The sequence below is a fragment of the Periplaneta americana genome, chromosome 16, assembly GCF_040183065.1.
Source record: "Periplaneta americana isolate PAMFEO1 chromosome 16, P.americana_PAMFEO1_priV1, whole genome shotgun sequence".
In the NCBI taxonomy this organism is placed as follows: Eukaryota; Metazoa; Arthropoda; class Insecta; order Blattodea; family Blattidae; genus Periplaneta; species Periplaneta americana.
Genome location: NC_091132.1, coordinates 77,862,873 through 77,885,114, shown reverse-complemented (window position 1 = coordinate 77,885,114; position 22,242 = coordinate 77,862,873). Strand labels below are relative to the sequence as shown.

General features: G+C 34.6%; 1 protein-coding gene across 1 annotated transcript in view; it reads left to right on the top strand.

The window, feature by feature from the left end:
• The first annotated feature begins 13,444 nt into the window (after positions 1–13,444).
• The window catches only part of LOC138716510 (allergen Cr-PI-like), a 49,500-nt gene continuing 40,702 nt past the window's right edge, over positions 13,445–22,242 (top strand). Inside the window, exons 1-2 of the mRNA XM_069849655.1 lie at positions 13,445–13,528; positions 21,274–21,407. Coding sequence (XP_069705756.1) covers positions 13,453–13,528; positions 21,274–21,407 — 210 coding nt within the window. The 5' untranslated portion in view covers positions 13,445–13,452. The remainder of the gene's footprint in view (positions 13,529–21,273; positions 21,408–22,242) is intronic.

The following is a 22,242-nucleotide window of genomic DNA, read 5'->3' as shown; positions in this document are numbered from 1 at the left end:
ATGAGGAAAAACATGGGAATTTTACTTTAAGCAAATAAATAGATAGGTTTGGAAGTAAATCCCGAAAAGTTAAAGTATATGATTATGTCTCGTGACCAGAACATAGCACGAAATGGAAATATAAATATTAATAATTTATCCTTTGTAAAGGTGGAAAAATTGAAATGTCTTGGAGCAACAGTAACAAATATAAATGGCACTCGGGAGGAAATAAAACCCACAATAAATATGAGAAATGCCTGTTATTATTCGACTGAGAAGCTTTTGTCATCCAGTCTACTCTCAAAAAACATGAAAGTTAGAATTTATAAAATAGTTATATTACCTGTTGTTCTGTATGGTTGTGAAACTTGGATTCTCACTTTGATAAACAGAGGTTAAGGGTGTCCGAGAATAAGGTGCTTAAAATATTTGGAGCTAAGAGAGACTATTGAAATGGGCAGGGCATGTAGCACATATGGGAGAATCCAGAAATGCATGTAGAATATTAGTTGGCAGGTCGGAGGGGAAAAGATCTTTGGGGAGGCCGAGACGTAGATGGACGGATAATATAAAATGGATTTGAGGGAGGTGGGATGTGATGATAGAGACTGGATTGATCTTGTTCAGGATATGGACCGATGACGGGCTTATGTGAGAGTGGAAATGAACCTCCGGGTTCCATAAAAGTCATATGTAAGTAATTAAGTAAATATAATAGCTACCGTATTTATGAATCAAGTACGAAAAATAAGTCTTAAGCGGACGAATTCAGTGGTTTTGGACGAGGCGTAAACCGAGTCCAAAATACGGGATGAGTCCCTAAAGGTTTTGCATATGTGGTGCATACAATAGTTTTTAATAAAAGCTCTCTAAATTATATGAAATAAAATAAAGTATATGTAAATATAAATATAAGTATAAAAGGCATAGTCAGTGAACTGTCATATTCTCACCGCCGTCTGATAAACATAATGAAACAATGTGGCATATTAAACCCTGTTAAAATTGGAATGACGATTGCCACTGCTGTCTGGATCCGAATCATCATACGATCACAAAGGGTACGATTAGAAGTTTGTATTTTATTGTTTAGTGCTTATCACTGTGAAACTTTTCTCACTCTTGTGTACTTGACTAATAATGAGAAATGGATTACAACAATCCAATATGGCACGCCATTGTCCGTTCTCTGAGAAAATACAACTAGATATCGTCGTTGTTCCTGCAATAACTCCTAGGCTATGTGACATACTTATCGATTTTCAGATTTTGCTCTATTACAGAGCTTAAATAGTGATACAGAAAATAATAAAATCTTCTATATTTAATTATATTTATTTCTTTCGAAAATGTAAGAATTCACAATCCCCTATGTACGGCTGAAAGAGGATGAATAAATGTGTTTTTTTCCTCCTACTGAGAAGTTGTATGTTTTGCATATAGGAGTTATTGCAGGAACAACGACGATATGTTAATACAGACGCTACGCTGTAACAACGAAAGATAGTTCTAAGTATTTTGTGGAGCTCAGGAGGCATAATTTTATTAATGAGCTTCTGCCTCAGGGTAAAATTATCATCGATTAAATATATTCAAACGAAATGAACTCAGTCAAATAAATTCTTCGTGAGAAGAAACGTGAGTAACTCAATTATGTCCCCAATTCAGTGCAACGAGAAAGCACATATTGCTAAGCATAAAATAGAAACCTTTGTTTATTCTCCACGATCTTCAGATCTCCCGCCAACAGTTTATTGTCTTTCATTTCCCTCAAGAACTGTCTGGAAAAGCAACATATCAGAAAGAATGACGTTGATGACACTGACACTGAATTACTAGTTGAAGGTATAACGTCACTTCTATCAATTTCAAATGGTTTATATATTTGTTTAATTTCAGGGCTGCTGTAAATATCATCCTTTAGAACAGATTAAGTCGGTCTTACATAAATTACACACAATTATGTCGCTACTTACACACATACACTCTCTTTCGAATTACTCTACTCCTGCACTTTCGCACTTGTCACGTGACATAATAAGTACCCCGTGCATATTTATAGGTCTACTCATACAAGTGTTGTTGGACTAGGAAAACGGTCTTTATTTAAAATTTCACAATTTAAATCACCAAGTCCTCTTTGGAATCATGCATAATATTAACATTACGTAAATAATATAATAATAACTGAATAGCTCATTTTGTTACAAACATAAATAGTTAATAAAAATTAACAATATTCTACAAACTATTCACGAATAAACACAGCACCAGGAAATGATACTATGCGTTGTTTATGTGAACTGGGTATCGTTTAAAGTAAGCGGGAGCAAGGGTTAGGCGTGGATGGCATCTACATTATACAGTACTCAGCTGAAATCTACTGTTTTGGTACGAACTTTCTAACTATGATTATAACATTCCAAGTCAAGGAATATGTATGTTTATTAGCAGGTGAGCAGTCTATTCTTATCCGGCTTTCACTAGCGTTAAAAATATTGGTGAATATTCTTGTGTTTAAAAATGTGTTCTCTCAATCTTATGCCATCTTGATACGGGCATGCGTAATTCCAAATTTAAATCTTATTAATATAAAGTTACAAACTGTGTACATACTGCGAATATATATGACTTCCATATATGAAGACCTAATACATACCCATGAAGACCATTCTGACGAGATAGTGTGGGTTGTAAAATGATAAGTTTAGCACTTTGTGTTTTCTTCGCTCACTTTCTTCAATACATACTTAACCGCAATCTATTTAACACACCCTATATAATTAACAGCCCACATGTTAAGTACGCTGAATACGAAATGAGGAAGGCTTGGATAAGTGAATGCATAAGAATGTCATATTTTCTACAATGACAAGTTTTCCTTGACAATTCCACGTTTCCGTATTTGCTGCATGCTACCTATCTTGCGATTTTAAAACCATTCCAGTTCTTCCCACCACCAATTGCGAATAGGTCTATGAAAAATAATGCTTACTACATTATAAATACAAAATTATAATGAAGAAAGAATGCAATTCTATTGTAAGAACAAATTTCCTCGGACACCTCGTTTTTTGCTGTATTTTTAAGCCATCAGTTGTCCCTTGTATTCTACAGTATAATCATATGCGACTAAGCCATAAACAATTTCTGCAGTACATCAATAATTTAAAATAAAGTGTCTTAAGTCGAGGAAATTGCCCATGTGTAAAACAATAAGATCCCAAGAGTAAAGCCAGTCAAAAAATGAATCCAATTTTAAAAATCCATATCAATTCCTGTATTAATATAATATGGGGTGAGAGATCTGGTGAAGAAAGCCAACCACAAAGCAAAGAACTCTGTTCACTTATATTGGTTTCCACAGGCACACGTGAGACAACGCGATAGAAAATAATACATCAGAAAAAACTTACGTTACTCCTTATCACAAACCATACAGACTTTAGAAAAAAAAGTTGTTACAGCGCAATTAATTAAATAAGTAACTGTATTCTAAGTACTTCCAGGATTATAATTTCGTAGAGAGCAGAAAGGGAATAGTTCTAGAAAGAGGTAATTAAAATAATCATCTTGTATTTGATAGGAATGAAACAAGTCAAAGACTCATTCGCTGAAGTTGCCATTGGTGATTATTAGGGGGCGGATGTTGATGAAAAGTCATCATCTTATTTTTCACATCAGGACGATGCCTATTAATATAGAAATTCTCTCTATGTTAATATCAACGTAAAAAATTAATTTCTTATATTGCACTTTTTGCATTTTTCGGCGTTTTTTAACTAATGGGCCATTTTTATAATTTTCGGCACTTTTTGGTCATTTTTAATACTTTGAAGAACTTTTAGACGATTTTAAATACATTTTACTTTCTTCTTTACCGATAGGTCTGTTAAGTCGTTTTCTAAGCAAATAGGTCAGTAGTAATAACTTACTGAATAGGTGAATAACAGTGAAGTTTTAGTTTTATAGTTTGAAACAAACTGTAAAGACAATCCCTCATTTCACTGAAGGCTTTACCTTACACAACGGAAGTAATATAAAATGCTTCACAGCAGCCTAAGTGAGGGCTTTGACCGTTACTGTTGTTTCGTCGGTACGAGGGTGTCTTTAGAATTTATGTTTGGAAAGGGAGAAACTTTCACCGTGTCCTGGAAAGGACGTTCATGGAAGGAAAGGGACAGTATTTTTAACACAAAGATTGCAAGAATGCAAGCTGCACCCATAATTTGTTTTGTCATTCACACTCCCTCATCTGGAAGGTCTGGTAACAAAAGTGAAGAGCGGAAGGAGGAGACTGAAAATGTAGGCACTGACATGGATCACCACCGATTGAAACACATTGTAAACCCTCATTAAAAGCTATAGTTTTCCCTTAAAACCTTCATTTTTTGCATGCTCTTTTCCTTTATCTTAGCCAAATTCCAAGACTTTGCCTCCTCTCTCCGTGATTTACAGGGCAGTCATTGAAACACGGTGACTAATTTTTAAGAGGTTGTGGTGCGAGTACCTTGAATAATATTAAAATGTCATTTTCTTTTAATTGTATGTCATTTTTCCATTAATTTAAGGACATTTTAATTAACATTTTTAAGTAGATTTTTAGATCATCAACATCCGCCCCCTAGTGATCATTGTGAATATACTCATGGTGATGAAGTCGGGAAATTTATCTTTCTTCTACGGGACTGGTTGTTTGTCCGTTGTCTTGTAATTGTCCTGTGATGTCTCTGCGGTGGTCCTGCGTCATGCCGAACCCATGACCAGGGAGCGCCGCATGAAATGTCTATTGTGCAATCTAAAAATTTCCCTCCACTACCCGCAATGATGTGAAAGTCGGAGAAAAGGGGAAATTAAAAAGAAAAAGTGAGAAAGAAAGAAAGGAAGAAGATGAAGTCATGGTTATATGTTCTGATTTATTGTATATGCGAAGACAATAGTTACAATAATTACGAGTATATATGGCAAATATCATGCTATCTACAAATAAAACTGTGGAGTCTTTCTTACTTTAAGTGCTGCAGGGCTCAGCACTTCTACAATGAGCGTATTCCGAATCTCAGCGCTGAGCAATCTGATGACATCACGGTGTTCCAAATTAAAGCGATGACGTCACTGATGGTCCAGCGTTGTCGCACCGGTTCCATCAGCTTGCAGAGGTGGTGGGAGTCTCCATCAGTGAATCTGATTGATTCTTGCATAGGGCGGGGATTAGCAGACGAATAACATCGTGACTGTTGTGTCAAGAAGGCGTGTTCTGCTGTACTGTTTGTAATGTGCATAACGTATAAAAATATGTTAATGGCTTATGAGCGAACATGTCAACGGACGAGTTATTACTACTTACTGGTTCAAGAAATAAATTCTTTATGCTCTCTTTTCTTTGAACGAGATGACAGTATGGAAATTTCGCAAAATCTTGCTAGCGTAGCACATACAACAACTTGTACAGCCGCCATGATAGCCATTGAACCTTCCAGCAGTTTTGTTCCTATTTCGCTGCAGCGTGACGTCATTGATGTCCACCGGTTCGGTGAGATTTGGAATACGCTGAAGAACGTACAGTGACGTCAACTTTTGGAAAACATGAATGGGCTCGAACACTTGAGTCATAAGTGAAAGTAAATAAATTTCATAAATAATTACTTACTTACAAATGGCTTTTAAGGAACCCGGAGGTTTATTACCGCCCTTACATAAGCCCTGCATCGGTCCCTATCCTGAGCAAGATTAATCCAATCTGTATCATCATATCCAACGTCTCTCAAATCCGTTTTTATATTATCCTCCCATCTACGTCTCGGTCCCAAAGGTATTTTCATAAGTAATAATAATAATAATAATAATAATAATAATAATAATAATAATAATAATAACACGACAAATTATTGGGCAGGCTCGGGCCTTACGGGCCCATATAAGTTTCTGCCACTGATGACGTAAAAGGGGGCTTTCTCAGACAAGCATTCCCTGTTTCAAGCGTAAACACGGACACAGTTACCAGGCACCAAAATGATCTTACATTTTAAACAACTTGCCTACCTATAGGAGTTAGCACTTCTACAATTACTACTCCAAATGTCCTGGCCTTGTTTTTCTTCTTCTTCTACTAATTTAAGAATATTAAACTACAGCACTTAGGCACAAAGGGCTCATTATGCACCCTATAATCTGCAAATCAACCCAGAACATCGCAATATGACACCAGCCTTGCGATACTACTGGGTTTAATTTCCAGAAATTCCTTAGGGGACAATGTATGTTTTTCGAGATAATGATGCTTGATTTGGCTTAAACATGAGCAATCCAGAAAAATGTGAATAGAATTGAATGTTCTATTTTCGTTGGCAGAGTAATATTTTATATATTAGTAATAATAATAATAATAATAATAATAATAATAATAATAATATTTTCTCTTCCCCTCAACCAGCTTAATCAATACAATAGTGACATACATATTTAAGTTATGAATATTTATAATATAACAAAAGATTCTCCAACAATATTCTTCAGTTAAATTTTAACGACTAGTACATGTTTACTTAATATGAGATAAAGTCTATACGAAAAAGTAATAACTTAATTTATGAGCTAAGGTAATTCAATTCAGTCTATATGCAATATGTAAAGAATTATAATTACGTTGAAATAGCTAGTTGGTTAAATGTTGAGAATTCATTTAATAGACGTTTACTAGAACTGTGTTATAGGGAGCAATATATATATTATATATATATATTATATATATATATATTATTGATATAACGAGAATAACATTAATGAGATTTTGTCATTAGTGGTTTTGTATTCTATTTAGAGAAATTAATGGTAATATTAAGAATGGACAGATGTTAGTTTCATTATAAGTAACAAATATTAATCAGTAATTAATCTGTTAAGCAAAAATTTATGTAATTTTGACCTAAATGAGGTCATTGTCCAACAACCCCTTACATCACCGGAAGCGAGTTCCAATTTCTAGCAACTGAAACTGTATAGATGAAGAAAATAAAGTTGTCTTGTTATGATGAGACCTGATACTTAGCTGATGATATGCGGATAAATTTTGAAAACGAGAATCCAAGTGGATGAAGTTGAGGTGATAACTCAGCCTTCATTACTCACTTCCTACAAGTTGGATCATCACTAAGGCCCAAAAAGTGAAAGTGTTTATTTAGATGGCAATGTCCAATCAAACTTAGAAATATGGCTTTAAATTATTAATTAGACACTAAACAGTTTTTACGAAAATACTTTCCACACAATAATAAAGTTTTAAAAGGAAAAAGGTGCTGAAAATGAGATAAAGTCACCCTGGTTGACGGCACTTCTTATTTGTGAAGAAGTTTTCTCCTTAAAGCAGTCTGCAGTGTTGAGGTGAGTTTCATTGGGCTGCCACTTGAGCAATTAATAGACGACGAAGATCTCTTTCTTTTTGTTAGCTGAGAATACATTTATGGATAATGAATGTCTTCCAATTGAAAGCAAAAAGAGCAGACTACTACACATTTTGATTGAAAAATTTTAAGCACAGAATCTAACGGATCTCAACAGATAATCTACATTACCTTATTGATAATTTGCCGTAGGCAGTCGATAATCACAGCATTAACAGGCTCTCAGATTTTAAAATGCTCTACGTTATGATGTAAAATTCTAAAGTGTCATTAATCGATGTCTCAGGCAAATCTTCAAAATTGTATGGCCAGAAAAAAGTAAAGAATTAAACTCTATTGGTACTTGCAGGCGAGGAACCAATAGCATTGCAGATACGAAAGATAAAATGGCGATGGATATGACATACATTAAGAAAACCTGATTCCGCGATAGAAAAATAAGCTTTGAATTGTAACTCTCAGGGATCTCGTAGATGAGGACGACCTAAGTCTTGATGATTATGACGAAATCGGACAGCGGGGCAAGACCTGGAGAGAAGTGAAGGCGATGGCATCAAATTGTGTCGAAAGGCGAACATTCACAGCGGACCTATGCTCCAAAGTGGAGTAACAGAATATGAATGAATGTGCGTTCTAACGTGATGTGTAAAGTTTTGACGCAAATGTATTTCACTTATCTTCCGCCATCAAACGAGTAATGTAAAAAAATAAGAAACTACGTGGAATTGCTACTGCAAGTAAATGCAAATATAAAACTGTAATTTTGTAAAGACTTTTGCCATAAAAGGTAACTGAAAGTGATTTTTACTCAAGTAAAATGGAAAGAACATTTGTAGTGATTGTGTGACAATAGGAGAAATGCATATATATATATATATAATTTATTTATTTTTTTTAATTTTGTTAAAAATATAATATTTTATGGAGGAAGTAATTCATAATTCATAAAAAATAATTATTAATGCTAAAAAATGAGCCTATTTTTGAGAAAGTATCGTCTCAAATCTTGACAATGTATCCAATATACACACAATTATATCATTTTCAATTTCAAGGAGATTTTTCTTTTGTTTTGATGGCAATCATAGACTGGAAACTTATTTTGCATAAACACGAGTTTGCAAATACCATCAGAACTGCAAGAGTTTCTTTTGCATCCTCGATGTATTCTTACATTATTTTGATCTAAAACTACTTATTTATTTATTTGGTTATTTAATGACACTGTAACCACCACGAGTTTATTTAGCGTCGATGAAATTGGTGATAGTGAGATGATATTTGGCGAGATGAGGCCGAGAATTCGCCATAGATTAACTGACATTTGCCTTACGATTTTGGGAAAACTTCGGAAAAAACCCAACCAGGTAATCAGCCAAAGCGGGAATCGAACTCGCGCCCGAGCGAAACTCCGGATCGGCAGGCAAGCGCCTTAGCAAACAGAGCTAAGCCGGTGGCTTCCAAAACTGATCTACCCTCTGTGGAAAAAATATACTTTTATACTTCCATCAGTAAGCACATATCTCAATGACTTTTCCTTTAATATTTTTTTGGAATGTCAGCCAGTTGAATGCAACTGTTTAAAAACGGACTTGGTATCTATCTGTCACTGTTATGATTGCTTTGAGAATCTTCCGTAAGATATTCAAGAAGCTGTTGTTTAAAACTGTGCTAACTTAATTTTATATCCGCAAAAACAAACAAAAATTTGTCATGTAATATCTGTAGTGCTCGGGAAAAGTGGCACAAGTCAAAAATATTAATTTTACAAAAGAAGGAAAAAAACTGTCTTCACACTGATTTATGTCGATTTGATTTTCTTCTGTATGAATTATTGTAATGGAAGAAATACTTATGTCTCTTCTCCCAAGCGAGCAGATGTTCCTTAAGTTGTCAATAAATTAATAAAAAATGTTTGTGGCAACTGACTTATGCTACTTTTCCCAAGTACTGTAGATATGATACCTACATAGCTAAACACTCCACGAGTTCTTTAGAACTAATGCACTGGAATGAATAAATTTTCTTGTTGTCCAATAATGTCTACAGGCAATCAAGTTTCCTTATAAATCCGTCAATTTTATTTCCAACTCTTATGTTAACATCTTGGTCTCGCAAACTATTATTCAAAGTGTTCTAAGTGTTTGAAAAAATATATCAGCAAGGAAGGCCAGTTTAAGAAGCCAAAAAGAATTGGAAAATAGGTTTTCATATTACACTTTCTCATCTTGTAGGTATCGGCACATTAGAAATTGGGTGGTATCTACTGGTTTTGAGTCAAATTATCGTTGTTCTCGATTTTACAGGCATTTGTATTTTTCGAATGAGGTTAATTACTAGTATCGTAATGATGGGTCGCAAACAAATGTCTCACCTAAAAGCGGGTCGCACCTTCAAAAAGTTTGGGAACCACTGTCTTTCATCTTGAACATTCTTCTCCATATCACCACAATCTAGTATATGCAGTCACGAAGCTTGGGTTTATGAGGGTACTAGGAACAATAGACTGTGCAGGTACTATTTCGCATTGTCTGTAATGAGGCGATAGTAGTGAACCTAGTGGTTAGCAACTACGTATTGAGCTTCGTGACTGTATATACTAGACTGTGATATCACTATGTTTCTTACTGGAATCTACATACCTGCAATTTAGTGTTATCAACAGTACTGCGAAAGTATCCTTTAAAAACAGGGAAAGCCCCTGCCCCGATGATATTTCATACTCGTATCAGTAACGAAGTTCGATAAGTCTTAATAAGTGTTCATACATGTAAAAAAAAAATACCTTGTTGTGAATATTATGTACAGCCTATCTGAAGGAAGTGTTAAACTCGGATAAGATATGTTCAATGTTGTAGCTTGTAAGTAAGTCCTAGAAAGTTTTACTTCAATTTTCACCATAATAAAGAACATAATAGGAAATTTGACTTCATAGGACCGATTATTATCCCAATGTTTTAAACTTTTAATGTACTCGTACTATAACAAGATGTGACGGTAATTCTCACTCACAAGAAGAAAATAAGGACATTTGATAATGTGCAATTACATATAATTTTGGAAATTTTAGATGAACTAAACGTACCTAACGGATTGATTTTATTAATACAAGACATATATAAGAAATAAGGCAAAGATTAAATATATGGAACATTTACACAAGAAATTACATTAAATAAAGGCATCAGACAAGGAGACCCACTCAGTCCATTACTTTTTAATATCTTAATGGATTTTATCATGCAAGAAGTAAGAGACAAGCAGGGATACTTAATGGATACAGGAGAAATAAATTTAATTGCTTATGCAGATGATGTTGTTCTAATTAGCAATTGAAAAGATAACTTACAAATTTTATTACACTGTTTTTCACTGGCTTGTGACAAATATGAAATGAGTATAAATACATCAAAATCAAAGGTTTTAACAGTAAATAAATATCCGTTAAGACGTAAACTACAATTAAATCAACATCTACTAGAGCAGGTTATGAGTTTTAACTACCTAGGAGCAAAGATAACAAGTGATGGATGTTTAAAGGATGAAGTGAGGGATCAAGTTAATAAGGCAGTAGCTGTTTCTCAATATCTTAATAGTTACATATGGAAAAAATAAATATTTAAGAAAAGAAACGAAAACCAGATTATATAAAACAGTGATGAGGCCAATCATGACTTACGAGGGGAACCCAAAAATAACCGGAATGATTTTTTTTGTTTTGTTTTTTGTTGTTTTTTTTTTTTTTTTGCATTTTTATTGAACTCTACATTCACAGTGCTTTAGTCCCCTTCAAAGTATAGTCCATGTGCATTAATACACTCTTCCCAACGCTTTTACCACTGCTGAAAACAATGCTGGAACTCTTGAGGTAGGATACTGTTCAAAACCGTTAGCGTGTTTTCTTTGTCGTCATCCACATCACTGAATCGCTTTCCTTTCAGACAATTCTTCATCTGTGGAAACAAAAAAAAAAGTCCGACTGAGCCAGATCGGGTGAGTAGGGTGGATGAGGCACAAGCACCATGTTGTTGTTTGTCAAAAACTGTGGGATCGTCAGAGCTGTGTGGGCTGGAGCATTGTCGTGGTGAAGCAACCAGTTCCCATTTCTCCACATTTCGGGCCGTTTTCGTCGCATACTCTCTCGTAATCTTCGTAACACATCCAAATATAAATGTTGGTTCTCTGTTTGTCCTGGCGGAACGAACTCTTTGTGGACAATGTCGTTCACATAAAAAAAATCAACATTGTTTTCACATTGGATCGCACTTGATGTGCTTTCTTGGGTCCTGGTGAATTTGGAGTTTTCCACTGGTTCGATGCTTGCTTTGATTCTGGATCGTACCCATAGCACCAAGACTCATCCCCAGTCACAATTCTTTTAAGAAAATTTGGATCGTTCTGCACTTCACTCTTCAAGTCGCGGCAAAATCTCACGCGGTTCTCTCTTTGTTCATCTGTGAGCAAGCGAGGAACAAATTTTGCAGACACCCGTCTCATGTGCAAACCTTCGGTTAAAATTCGTTGGACCGTGCTCCATGACAGGTTCTTTGATCAGACACTTCGTCAATGGTCTTTCGACGATCTTCATCAATTGCACGTTTGATTTTGGTAATGTTTTCGTCATTTCTTCCTGCCGAAGGACGCCCGAGACTTGGCATGTCTTTAGTTGACATGTTGACAGATTTGAAACGGAAAAATCACTCGTAGACCTGTGATTACCCCAAAGGATGATCATTAAAGGCTTGCCGAAGCATCCCAACGGTCTAGGCTGCAGTTTTCCCTAACAGAAAACAAAATTTCACACACACTCTTTGTTCCTTGTGGTCGACCATCCCACTAATCGCCAAACGGTTGAAACAGGAACGCAAACAACACAGCACCACAAACAAACCACTTAACTCAGACTGACGCCAGCAGGGGTAGTTCCTCTTATACAAACGTAATCAAAATTAATAACTTTTCTCCATTCTAACATATTTTTATGGAACTATATATGGGAGTTACAGGTGGTATATATTATTTTGTGTACAAATTATCTTTATAGTTCTATAAGAAGAACTACCTCTTCATATGGGATGCATTTAAACAAAATTAAACAGCTTCTCTCCAACATAACAAATTTTTGTGAAACTTTGTACAGGAGTTACAGGTTTTAATCTTAGCTTTGTATTTTGGGGTTTCTACCTAGAAAACCAGGTAGTCTGCATAGAGAAGGTATCTAATCCCTGGTAATGCATTCAGTTGAGAAATGAGATCATTAACATAGTGACAGCACCTTGTGGAACTCCTGTTTGAAGTAGTTTGAATTTTGACGAATTGTTTTCACATTTCACTTTGCAGGATCTTTCACGCAGAAATGAATCTAACCAAAGAAATTTGTTGGATCGAATACCAATTCTCGACAGTTTTAGCATAAGATCTTCTTTCTATACTGTGTCTTAGGCGATATTAAAGTCAACGAATACAACTGTCAAGTTAATTCTCCTATGCATGGAATCCTTAATATGCTAGCTTAAGTTTTGTTACTTGTTGACTGTTAGATCTGTTAGAACACCCAGTTCCGACGAAGTCCGCATTTAATGCCACTCCGTCCGCCTGAGAATTCTGCAACCTTCTCATTTCTTCGGATTTCTGTGCAACTGAACAGTGCTACATTCTACTCTACATGCCGCGTTGATCTGAAACTATTGACTGATGTGTAGCCAGACATACTGTCAGCGGTGGACGGCACTTCGTTTTATATATATTATTGAATTGGCATGGCTGATAAATTTGCAATAAACTTACCTGCGCTTCTGGAAAAATATAGATAAAAAAATAGGCCTATATAGCCCTTAAAAGTCCATCACCTTCGATGAAATTTTGACTAAGCAAATTGAGATAAATGGCAGCTCTAGATACTGGAAATGACGCATGCGTATTCTCTATCATAAACAGCGGTCAACAGTTTTAGCTATCTATTCTTTCTGAATTTTTTCGTTGCTTATCGGCAGGTAGGTTCTGCACAAGAGTATAAAAGTCAACATAGGCTGCTTGTCTTAACTTATACTGTCCGCGTTGTCTAGCTACAATGAAGATACTTCTCGTATTAGAGGTGGTTGTGGCACTTGCATTCTCCGAAGCCGTTCCCCAACAAGAGCTTAAAGGTAAATTAAAATCTAACAATGTTTATGTCAAACCAGTAGCTTTCATACTTTCAGCTTATAATCATGTTGATATTTTACTTCCTATCGTACGAAATTTTAAGCATTCTGATAGGTCTGAATTTTGCGTTTTGTGTACTCATAGTAGCCTTCACGGAAAACAATTTTCATTTTATATTTTCTTTTATATCGTGTAATGGACTCTATAACATTAATCCAAGAATCTCATCTATGACCGACCTGCAGAAAGCTGCAGTTTTTGTGCCGGTTTTGGCGTTTTCCTCGGACTTAGTACAGCATGTGTGATGATTAATGGAGTAATGATCGAATGTCGGTAAAGAAAACGGAAGTACCCCGCACCACTAAATGTAATCTCTGTTCACCAAAAATTACACTTGGACACACCAGGATTTCGAAGTCCAAAGGCAATTTTAACAGTAACTGAAGAATATTGCATTTCTTCACTAACTGATATCTATTGTAGCCTACCCCTATATATATTTTTTGCCGAAATAAAGCGAAAAATGATGTAATACAAATTTATTGTGCGTTAAGCCGAAAAATATAAATTTATCCATGTATTATGAATTAATGAGATAATATTTTGTAATTTTAAGTTTTAAAATTTACATCTGATATTTTTCCCTCTTAATTGTAATGTGTATTTTTCCTTCTATATATTTATCTGAAAAATCATTCCACAATATAATATGTAGTCTATGTTATCCTACACTACTATCTTCACAACAGTAAACAATGTGTTATGGGAGGTATTTTCTCCTCAGAATAGAGCGTTGTGAAGTCCGGAATACTAGAAGCCTCAGTGTATGGGCCACTTTTGTTTATATATTGACTTAACAAAATGATAAAATGATAAAATACTTAGACACTTTATGTACTCTGATGATTCACAAATATACAACCATTTTCATCCTGACGAAATAATTGACGCTATAAAAAGATTTAATGAGGATTTGAATTCTATTTCGAGCGTATAAATTTGGATTGAGGCTCAACTCATAGAAATCTCAGAAAATAGTGATGGGTCTTCTTTTTAACACTGTATACAGCAAATGTTTTCCTAGAATAAAGATAAAATTATTCAATGCAGATTGCTGTCGTTCTCCCTCGAGGGTAAAGACTATTGATCTACACTCAAGTGGCATATATTCTGTTATAAAAATATCCGAGGCACGACAACACATGATGGACCAGGAGTTCATCAGTTAAGCGCAAGAGAACATTTTACCTGAACTGAATGCATCAGTTGAGCGCTGCGCGGCGGTCAGTTTAACACGATCCGGAGCAATTTCTCTTCCCATTTTGTAGACACTTAGATGGTTAAAAATGCTGCCTTCGTAAAAATGCTCATACCGATAAATTGTTTAAAATATTTGTTCCAGCAATGGATTGTTCAATATCTAGCTCTCTTTCTTGGATAATAGTAGGCCATTCTCTGTAGGAAACCAATTCTATTAATATTTCAGTGTTTATATTTACAAAGTAATTCTTCCATATACTGTTTTCTCCTTTTATATGTAGGATTGGCTCTAACAATATTCCCGTTGTCATTTATTTTAATATAAGTGCTAGTTTGGATGCGCACTATTAAAATTCAGAGAAAACGCTTTGTAGAACGCCTTACATGCATTATTAGTTCTGTCTGACGTAACAGTATCGAAAGCCCATATTTCAGGGGGAAATAACGAATCCGGTTCTATGAAATTTGATAGCAAATAAGCAGCAAAGCCTGTGATACTTTCATTAACAGGTTGGTTGCTAACTAAATCTTCAATAAATGCATCTCCGACTTCATTTGGAGGAAGAAATCAAAGACCGAATACACAGTGCAACCATTTACCTCTGTCAGTATTGTTATCTTTATACTCATTAGAAAGCCCCAAGGACTGAATTTTTCTCCACCAAGCCTGACTTACACTGCACACAAATTTTCTCACGCGCTACGTGTCATCTCTAAGCCTAGGGAAAACTGACACCGCGCTCAACTGATGTAAGCCTATACCCAAAACTGACCCCGCGCTCAACTGATGTATACCCAAAACTTACACCGCATTCAACTGATGCATTTTTAATCCATTCGCGCTCAATTATTGATGTACACTCGAAGGACCATGACATTTGAAAACACTTAAATACAGCTTAATTGTGATGTTATTTTCAAGTAATAAATTTATCAATAAAATTGTATTTTGTAGCAGTCGCAACTATGTGCTTGTTTGATCTTAGATATTTCATTTTAATATCGGATATATTTTTCCCTTCAAATTTTCAACATATAATTACCTTATGCTCTATACCAGTGTATCTGTAGCGTTGTATTGTAGACTATTATATGGAACTGTGAGTTTCATTAAATCTTCTTTGTATTTTATTACATACTACTTAACTCTGTTGTAGGCTATTTATTTTATTGCAGACCATTATATTGAATTTAGTTGCCGTGTTCGTCGCACCCTTTAATACAATTTTGTTTTACTTCCTTCTATTGAATTTTAATAAATGAACATTCTGTGAAATTTTATTAGAGTGAACTTCTTTAATTTCATTCCATTGCGCAATAATTCCATGCAAATGCTTTTCATAGCCTACACTTCAGATTTTCTCCACCCTTTGAAGCACCTAAAATATTTCCCACTGTGACAAAATATTAAACAAATCGAACTCATTACTAATTTTTAAGTCATGTCATTCTTTTGTATACGCTTGTTTGTTCTCAATTATTTTAAAATAAAAAAAACAATTTAAGTAATTAAAAAATGTTTAAATACGAAATAGAAAAGTGCAATTTCATGTTTGCTATATTAAACTGAAAAATTATGTATTTATTTATTATAGAATTATTCTTAAAATATTCTTATAATTCATGTTTTTAAGTATTTATTTTCGTTATAATTATTATACATTGATTAAACGGATCGAATAAGTGAAAGCATTCCATTGCCTTCACCTGATTCCTTCCTCTCAACTCTTGATGCACAGTTGGCGTCTAAGGGACAGAACTGAGCTAGAGAGGAAACGGTGAGATGACGACTCCTGCTTTAGGTGAACTCACGAAAGCAGCTCAAGATACGGTGTTACAAGGTTAAATTACCAAGTATTCAAACATTATGGACATGATGAAATCTCTCATTTAATTTACAACTTAAATTTGTTAACAAGGAACCACGGTAATGGCGCATCACAAGTGCTTATATAAGGTTATTTTTTAGACTCTAATATTCTTAAAATAAGACAAATTTATTATATTGTATTAATAAAATTCATACATAAAAATCGAAATAATTTGGAACTGTATTCTCATAGTTATGAAACAAAAGGTATGAATACTTTAAGATTGTTTGAACCAAAATGCAACACTGCTACATTGTTTAATCATAGTAGTAATTTAGGCAAAGGAATGTACAACAAATTTATATTTCAATATCCTAATCCTGTCAATTCTAATAGTTCTAGTATTAAATTTAAAAAGTTACGTATGGATTTTATAAATAATAAAAAATTGTAAATTTTAAATTTAAATATTCTTATTGTGTAGTAGACATAAAACAAATTGTATTATATACTTCTTAATTTAAATTCAAGAATCCACCCCTGAGCACGAGTTCTACTTTTTCGTGGGTGAGCTAAAATTTTAACTGTTTATATTATATTTATGTTGAAATTATTAGCAAAATAAATAAATAAATATATATATATATATAAATAATGAAACGTTATGACATTAGTATCGTAAATAACTATTCTCGCATGAATTCTACATCATTATCTAATCTCCAACAATCAAGCTGAACAGTTAGCGATATTAAGTGCATTACAGCTCATCAATAGTGAGCAGATGGAACTTGAGCAGAGGAAGATAGCTATATTCACGGACAACCAAGTAATACTAGCTCTTCTAAAAAACTCCTCAAATCATAATAATATAATCGAGATAATACGTGAAAACATCAAAAGCCTAAAAGGACAGAACTTCATTATCCACTTCGGATGGGTCAAGGCCCATGTAGTAATAGAGGGCAATGAACTCGCGGATAAAACAGTAAAAGAGGCAGCAACAGAAGACGGGCTTGAAGTGGCATACAACAGGAAACCTAAGTCCACAATTGTAACGGAAATAGAAGAAGAAGAAGAAGAAGAAGAAGAAGAAGGGTTCAACAAATGAGAGAACGACTGGGAAAACACACCTAAAGGAGCTACATATAAGAAGTTCTTCCCATCTGTACTTCAGAGGATGAAACAAAATATCACGTTGACAGCAGAAGTAACCGCCATGATCTCAGGCCATGAAAAAATCAAGGCATACCTACACCGTTTTGGGATCAAAGACGACTCAACGTGTTCATGCCTTCAAGATGCACAAAAGGTAGACCACCTAATATACTCTTGTGTCAAATTGAATAAACAAAGGAATATACTGAAGAAGGGAATACATAGAAATAAAGATAGATGGCCAGTGTCACATGAGAAACTATTGTTAAAACACTATAAGGAATTCAGAAACTTTGTTCAGTCAATAGATTTCACAGCAGTGGTAAATACTGTAAATAGTGAAAATACTACTCTAGTTAAAATTAGTATTAGTATTACTACTAGTATTAGTATTTAAGTCAGATATGTTAAAATAATTATAAGGAATTCAAGAACTTTATTCAGTCAATAGATTTCACAGCAGGGTAATTATTGTAAATAGTGAAAATATTACTCTGGTTAAGATTAGTATTAGTATTCAAGTCATATATGTTAAATAATTATAAGGAATTCATAAATTTTATTCAGTCAGCTGACTTTACATCCTTGTAAATATTATAAAAAGTCAAAGCACTATTATTGTTACAAATACTTTACTATTAGTTTTAGAAGTTCAGACAGAATGTAAAAATAGTGTAGCAACAAATGTATGTAGTACTGCATTACTGCAATCGAGCATACTGAATAAAAAGAAAAAAAAAAACAATGAAAGTGGATATTTATCTCTCTGGCAGAAGAAATGGGTGTGGATTCAGTGTATCGTATAACCGGACGGAAACTGAATACTGTTCCAAGAACTAACCACAGAGTATGCAATTTTAAATGTAGTTCTCTTTCAAATTCTGAAAGGCTTAATACTTAATTCTCGGAAATACTCGTAGTATTGAATTTATTCCAGGAAAGTTATTTCTTCTAACCAATAATCAATAGGTCTATGCGGTAAGTATATACACGATAATCTGAATAGGAGTTGGATTTCTTTTGTATATATAATCTCTTATTTTATTACGAGCTATAAAGGTCATATTCACTACCGGTATATTATAGTGTTAACTTAAGTTTTGCCAAATATGAAACTTCATAAAACAGATAGTATATGTGATTATCTGTTGTAGTTTCCAAAGATTACAAAAATAAAAGAATTGCTTCGTTTTTTCCATGTAATTCAGTAATACCATTTTCAAAAAGACTAAATCCCTTATATCCCACACATAAACTTCAAATGTATGTAATAGTTAATTATTTTACTCTCGCTCCGAGGAAAACCAGGGGGTAGCGGCTGAAAGCAGAAGGCCATACAAGTTACTGCTGTTTCCTTCGTGCCGCGCAGAGGTAAACACCACATAGTTGCCAGTTCTGTAACGACTTGGACTGCACGTAGTTTGCATTATCTGTTTAGTTTTTTTAATGTACATTAAAATTAGTTAAATATGTGGCGACCATGGGAGTCTGTTCAAGAGAGTGAACAACATAGTGACGACAATAATTCTAATGCTCATACTTCTCCTGTTGGAAGAAGTCATTCATTAGAGAGACAAGCTGCATATATTATAAAAAACGTATAACTTACCTATTTTTCAGTGAAGGAGAAGGCAAATGTGATTCACCAATTGCTAATACTGTTCGCGCTACGGGTGTTTCAGATCATTAATCAAGAAAATAATTTCTATCAATATAACCGAGTATAACACTTCTAAAAAGAAAACTCAGATTGCATTACAAACAATTATGAAATTCAAGAAACTTTATGATTTCGGACGTGATATAATACGACGCATTATTTATGAATGTTACTACAGCCACATAACCCCTACATTGGACATCATTTTAAGTGCAGTACAAGAAAAGACACAAGGCACAGATTGCAAATTGCTGTATTGGTAAAAAAAATATATCTGACTCAATTGTTATACGTTATACTACTCTGAAATTTGTAAAATTCACTATTATTCACTATTATATGACTCAAATATATTATGACTTTTTTTTTAATATTTATAAAATGGGCCTGAGAGACCCAGCCCGTGCAGTTACGTAACTTTTCATGATCAGTGCAGAGGGCGGCCACTAGAGGGAACCCAAGAGTTGGAACTCAATCAGAGACAATTCTGTCCGACGCCGGGGTTGTATCCGGTGTGGCTTAGTGGATAAAGCATCAGCACGTAGAGCTGAAAACCCGGGTTCAAGTCCCGGCGCCGGAGAGAATTTTTCTCCATTCCATTACTCTTTCATCGTATAATAATAGTAGGCTAATAATAATAATAATAATTATAATAATAATAATAATAATAATAATAATAATTATAATAATAATAATTATTATAATAATAATAATTGTAATAATAATAATAATTATAATAATAATAATAATAATTATTATTATTATAATAATAATAATTATAATAATAATAATTATAATAATAATAATTATAATAATAATAATTATAATAATAATAATTATAATAATAATAATAATAATAATAATAATAATAATAATTATTATTATTATTATTATTATTATAATAATAATAATAATAATAATAATTATTATTATTATTATTATTATTATTATTATTATTATAAAAGGTAAAGGTATCCCCGTGACATGCCATGAAGGCACTTGGGGGGCATGGAGGTAGAGACCCATGCTTTCCATGACTTCGGCACTAGAATGAGGTGGTGTGGTCGGCACCACGCTCTGACCGCCTTTTATTCCCGGGAAAGACCCGGTACTCAATTTTATAGGAGGCTGAGTGTACCTCGGGGCCGTTCTGAAAGTTTGGCAACGAGAAGAAATCCTATCACCACCTGGGATCGAACCCCGGACCTTCCAGTCCGTAGCCACCTGCTCTACCAAGTAATAATAATGACAAATGTTATTAGTGAAAGTAAACAGAACGTAAATGGGACGTTTAAGTGACGTACTCTAGTAGATGTTGCAACTGTACTTCCTTAGTCGCGTATCGAGTTGTATAACAACAACCACTGCTTCGGTAGCTTACTTATTGCACCCGTTCCCCTGGTTTTTCTCCAAGCAAATGTACAATATATTTCATTTCGCCTAATTCTAGGCCTGAAGTCAAGAAAGCATGGAGCTTTATCTCCATTCTTTTTGAGCGCGTTCATGACGTAGCCTATATAGCGAGTACCTTCAGCTATTTCATTCAATTGATAAAATACTCCAGTTCAGTGGATGATAGACTGATTAGGACAAATTTGTATCTTAACTAAAATGCTCTCTTCCATCTCGAAGCTCTGGAATATGCCTTGTATATTATGTCATAAATCGTTAATAGGGCGAAAGAAACTGGCCACCTACCTCATTATTTCCTTACTTAGTTGCCTCAGGAGTGATGCCTTATTGGTGTCACGAGGTTCAAACTGTCTTCGTACAGTTGACTAAACAACAGATAGTTACTTTAATATTTTACGATTATTGAAGTATTAATAAACTCTGTACAATCGATTGTCTGTTGCAGCTGATAAAATTTTCCTCCAGAAACAGATGAACTACTTAAAACTCTTCCACAGAATCCAGCAGCACAACCTCTTCCAGGATCAGGTCGATATTGGTGATCATTATGATATCGATGCAAACATCGGCCACTACAAGGTGAGACTGGGAATATGTGAATCGAGTCTATAATTTGCCTTGCTATTAACTTAATTTGATTTTAAATTAAGATCTTTATAAATTTGATAATAGCTGTTATTACGATTTCAATTGCAATTCTTCAATGTTGTATCAAATTTTTGAGTTCATAATAGAAAGATTTTTTTTATGAAATGTGAATATATTTTATGTTTCAAAAAATATTATTTAGTTTCGGCATTATTTGAATATCTGAACTTATTAATGTAAATATTGTGACAGCCACGTCGAGGCTCGATCACGCGTTCAGCCCTCTGCGGGGCGCACGAGAAAACGCGGCGAAGAAGGCTGCAGCCGCTTGGGTCTGGTGGGGACAGACGTAAGAGGGGGGCGCGAGGTGGAGGCGCGGACGCGTCGAAGAGTGAGGAGGAAGTAAGCAGCTGGTGACTGAGGGGAGAAATCCAGAGAAATCTGGATAGGTGTCATGGAAATTTCTAGCATCGTACTCTCCAGAAACTATAGTTTAGTTATAAATACAACACGCGCGTGAACTTGAGCAGCAGTTCTTGTTGTAGTCGTTGGAAAGCAAGCCAGCCAGCCTTGTGTAGCAGTGAAGCCAGCTTCGAGACCGGAGTTCGACTTGAGTTGTGTCCGTAACTGTGGAGCCGGAAGTCCTGAGTTTGAGTGCAGTGGACTGCAGTTGGGGGACCTGAGTTCGAAGTTCAGCGGATTGTCTCTGAAGGTCTGGGGTTCGAGATACTGTGAACTCGAGTGACTGAGCTAGAAGAACTAGCCAAGGCAAACTAACTGTGAACAGAGAACTGACAGTTCTGTTTTGTAAATAGTGCTTTGTGAA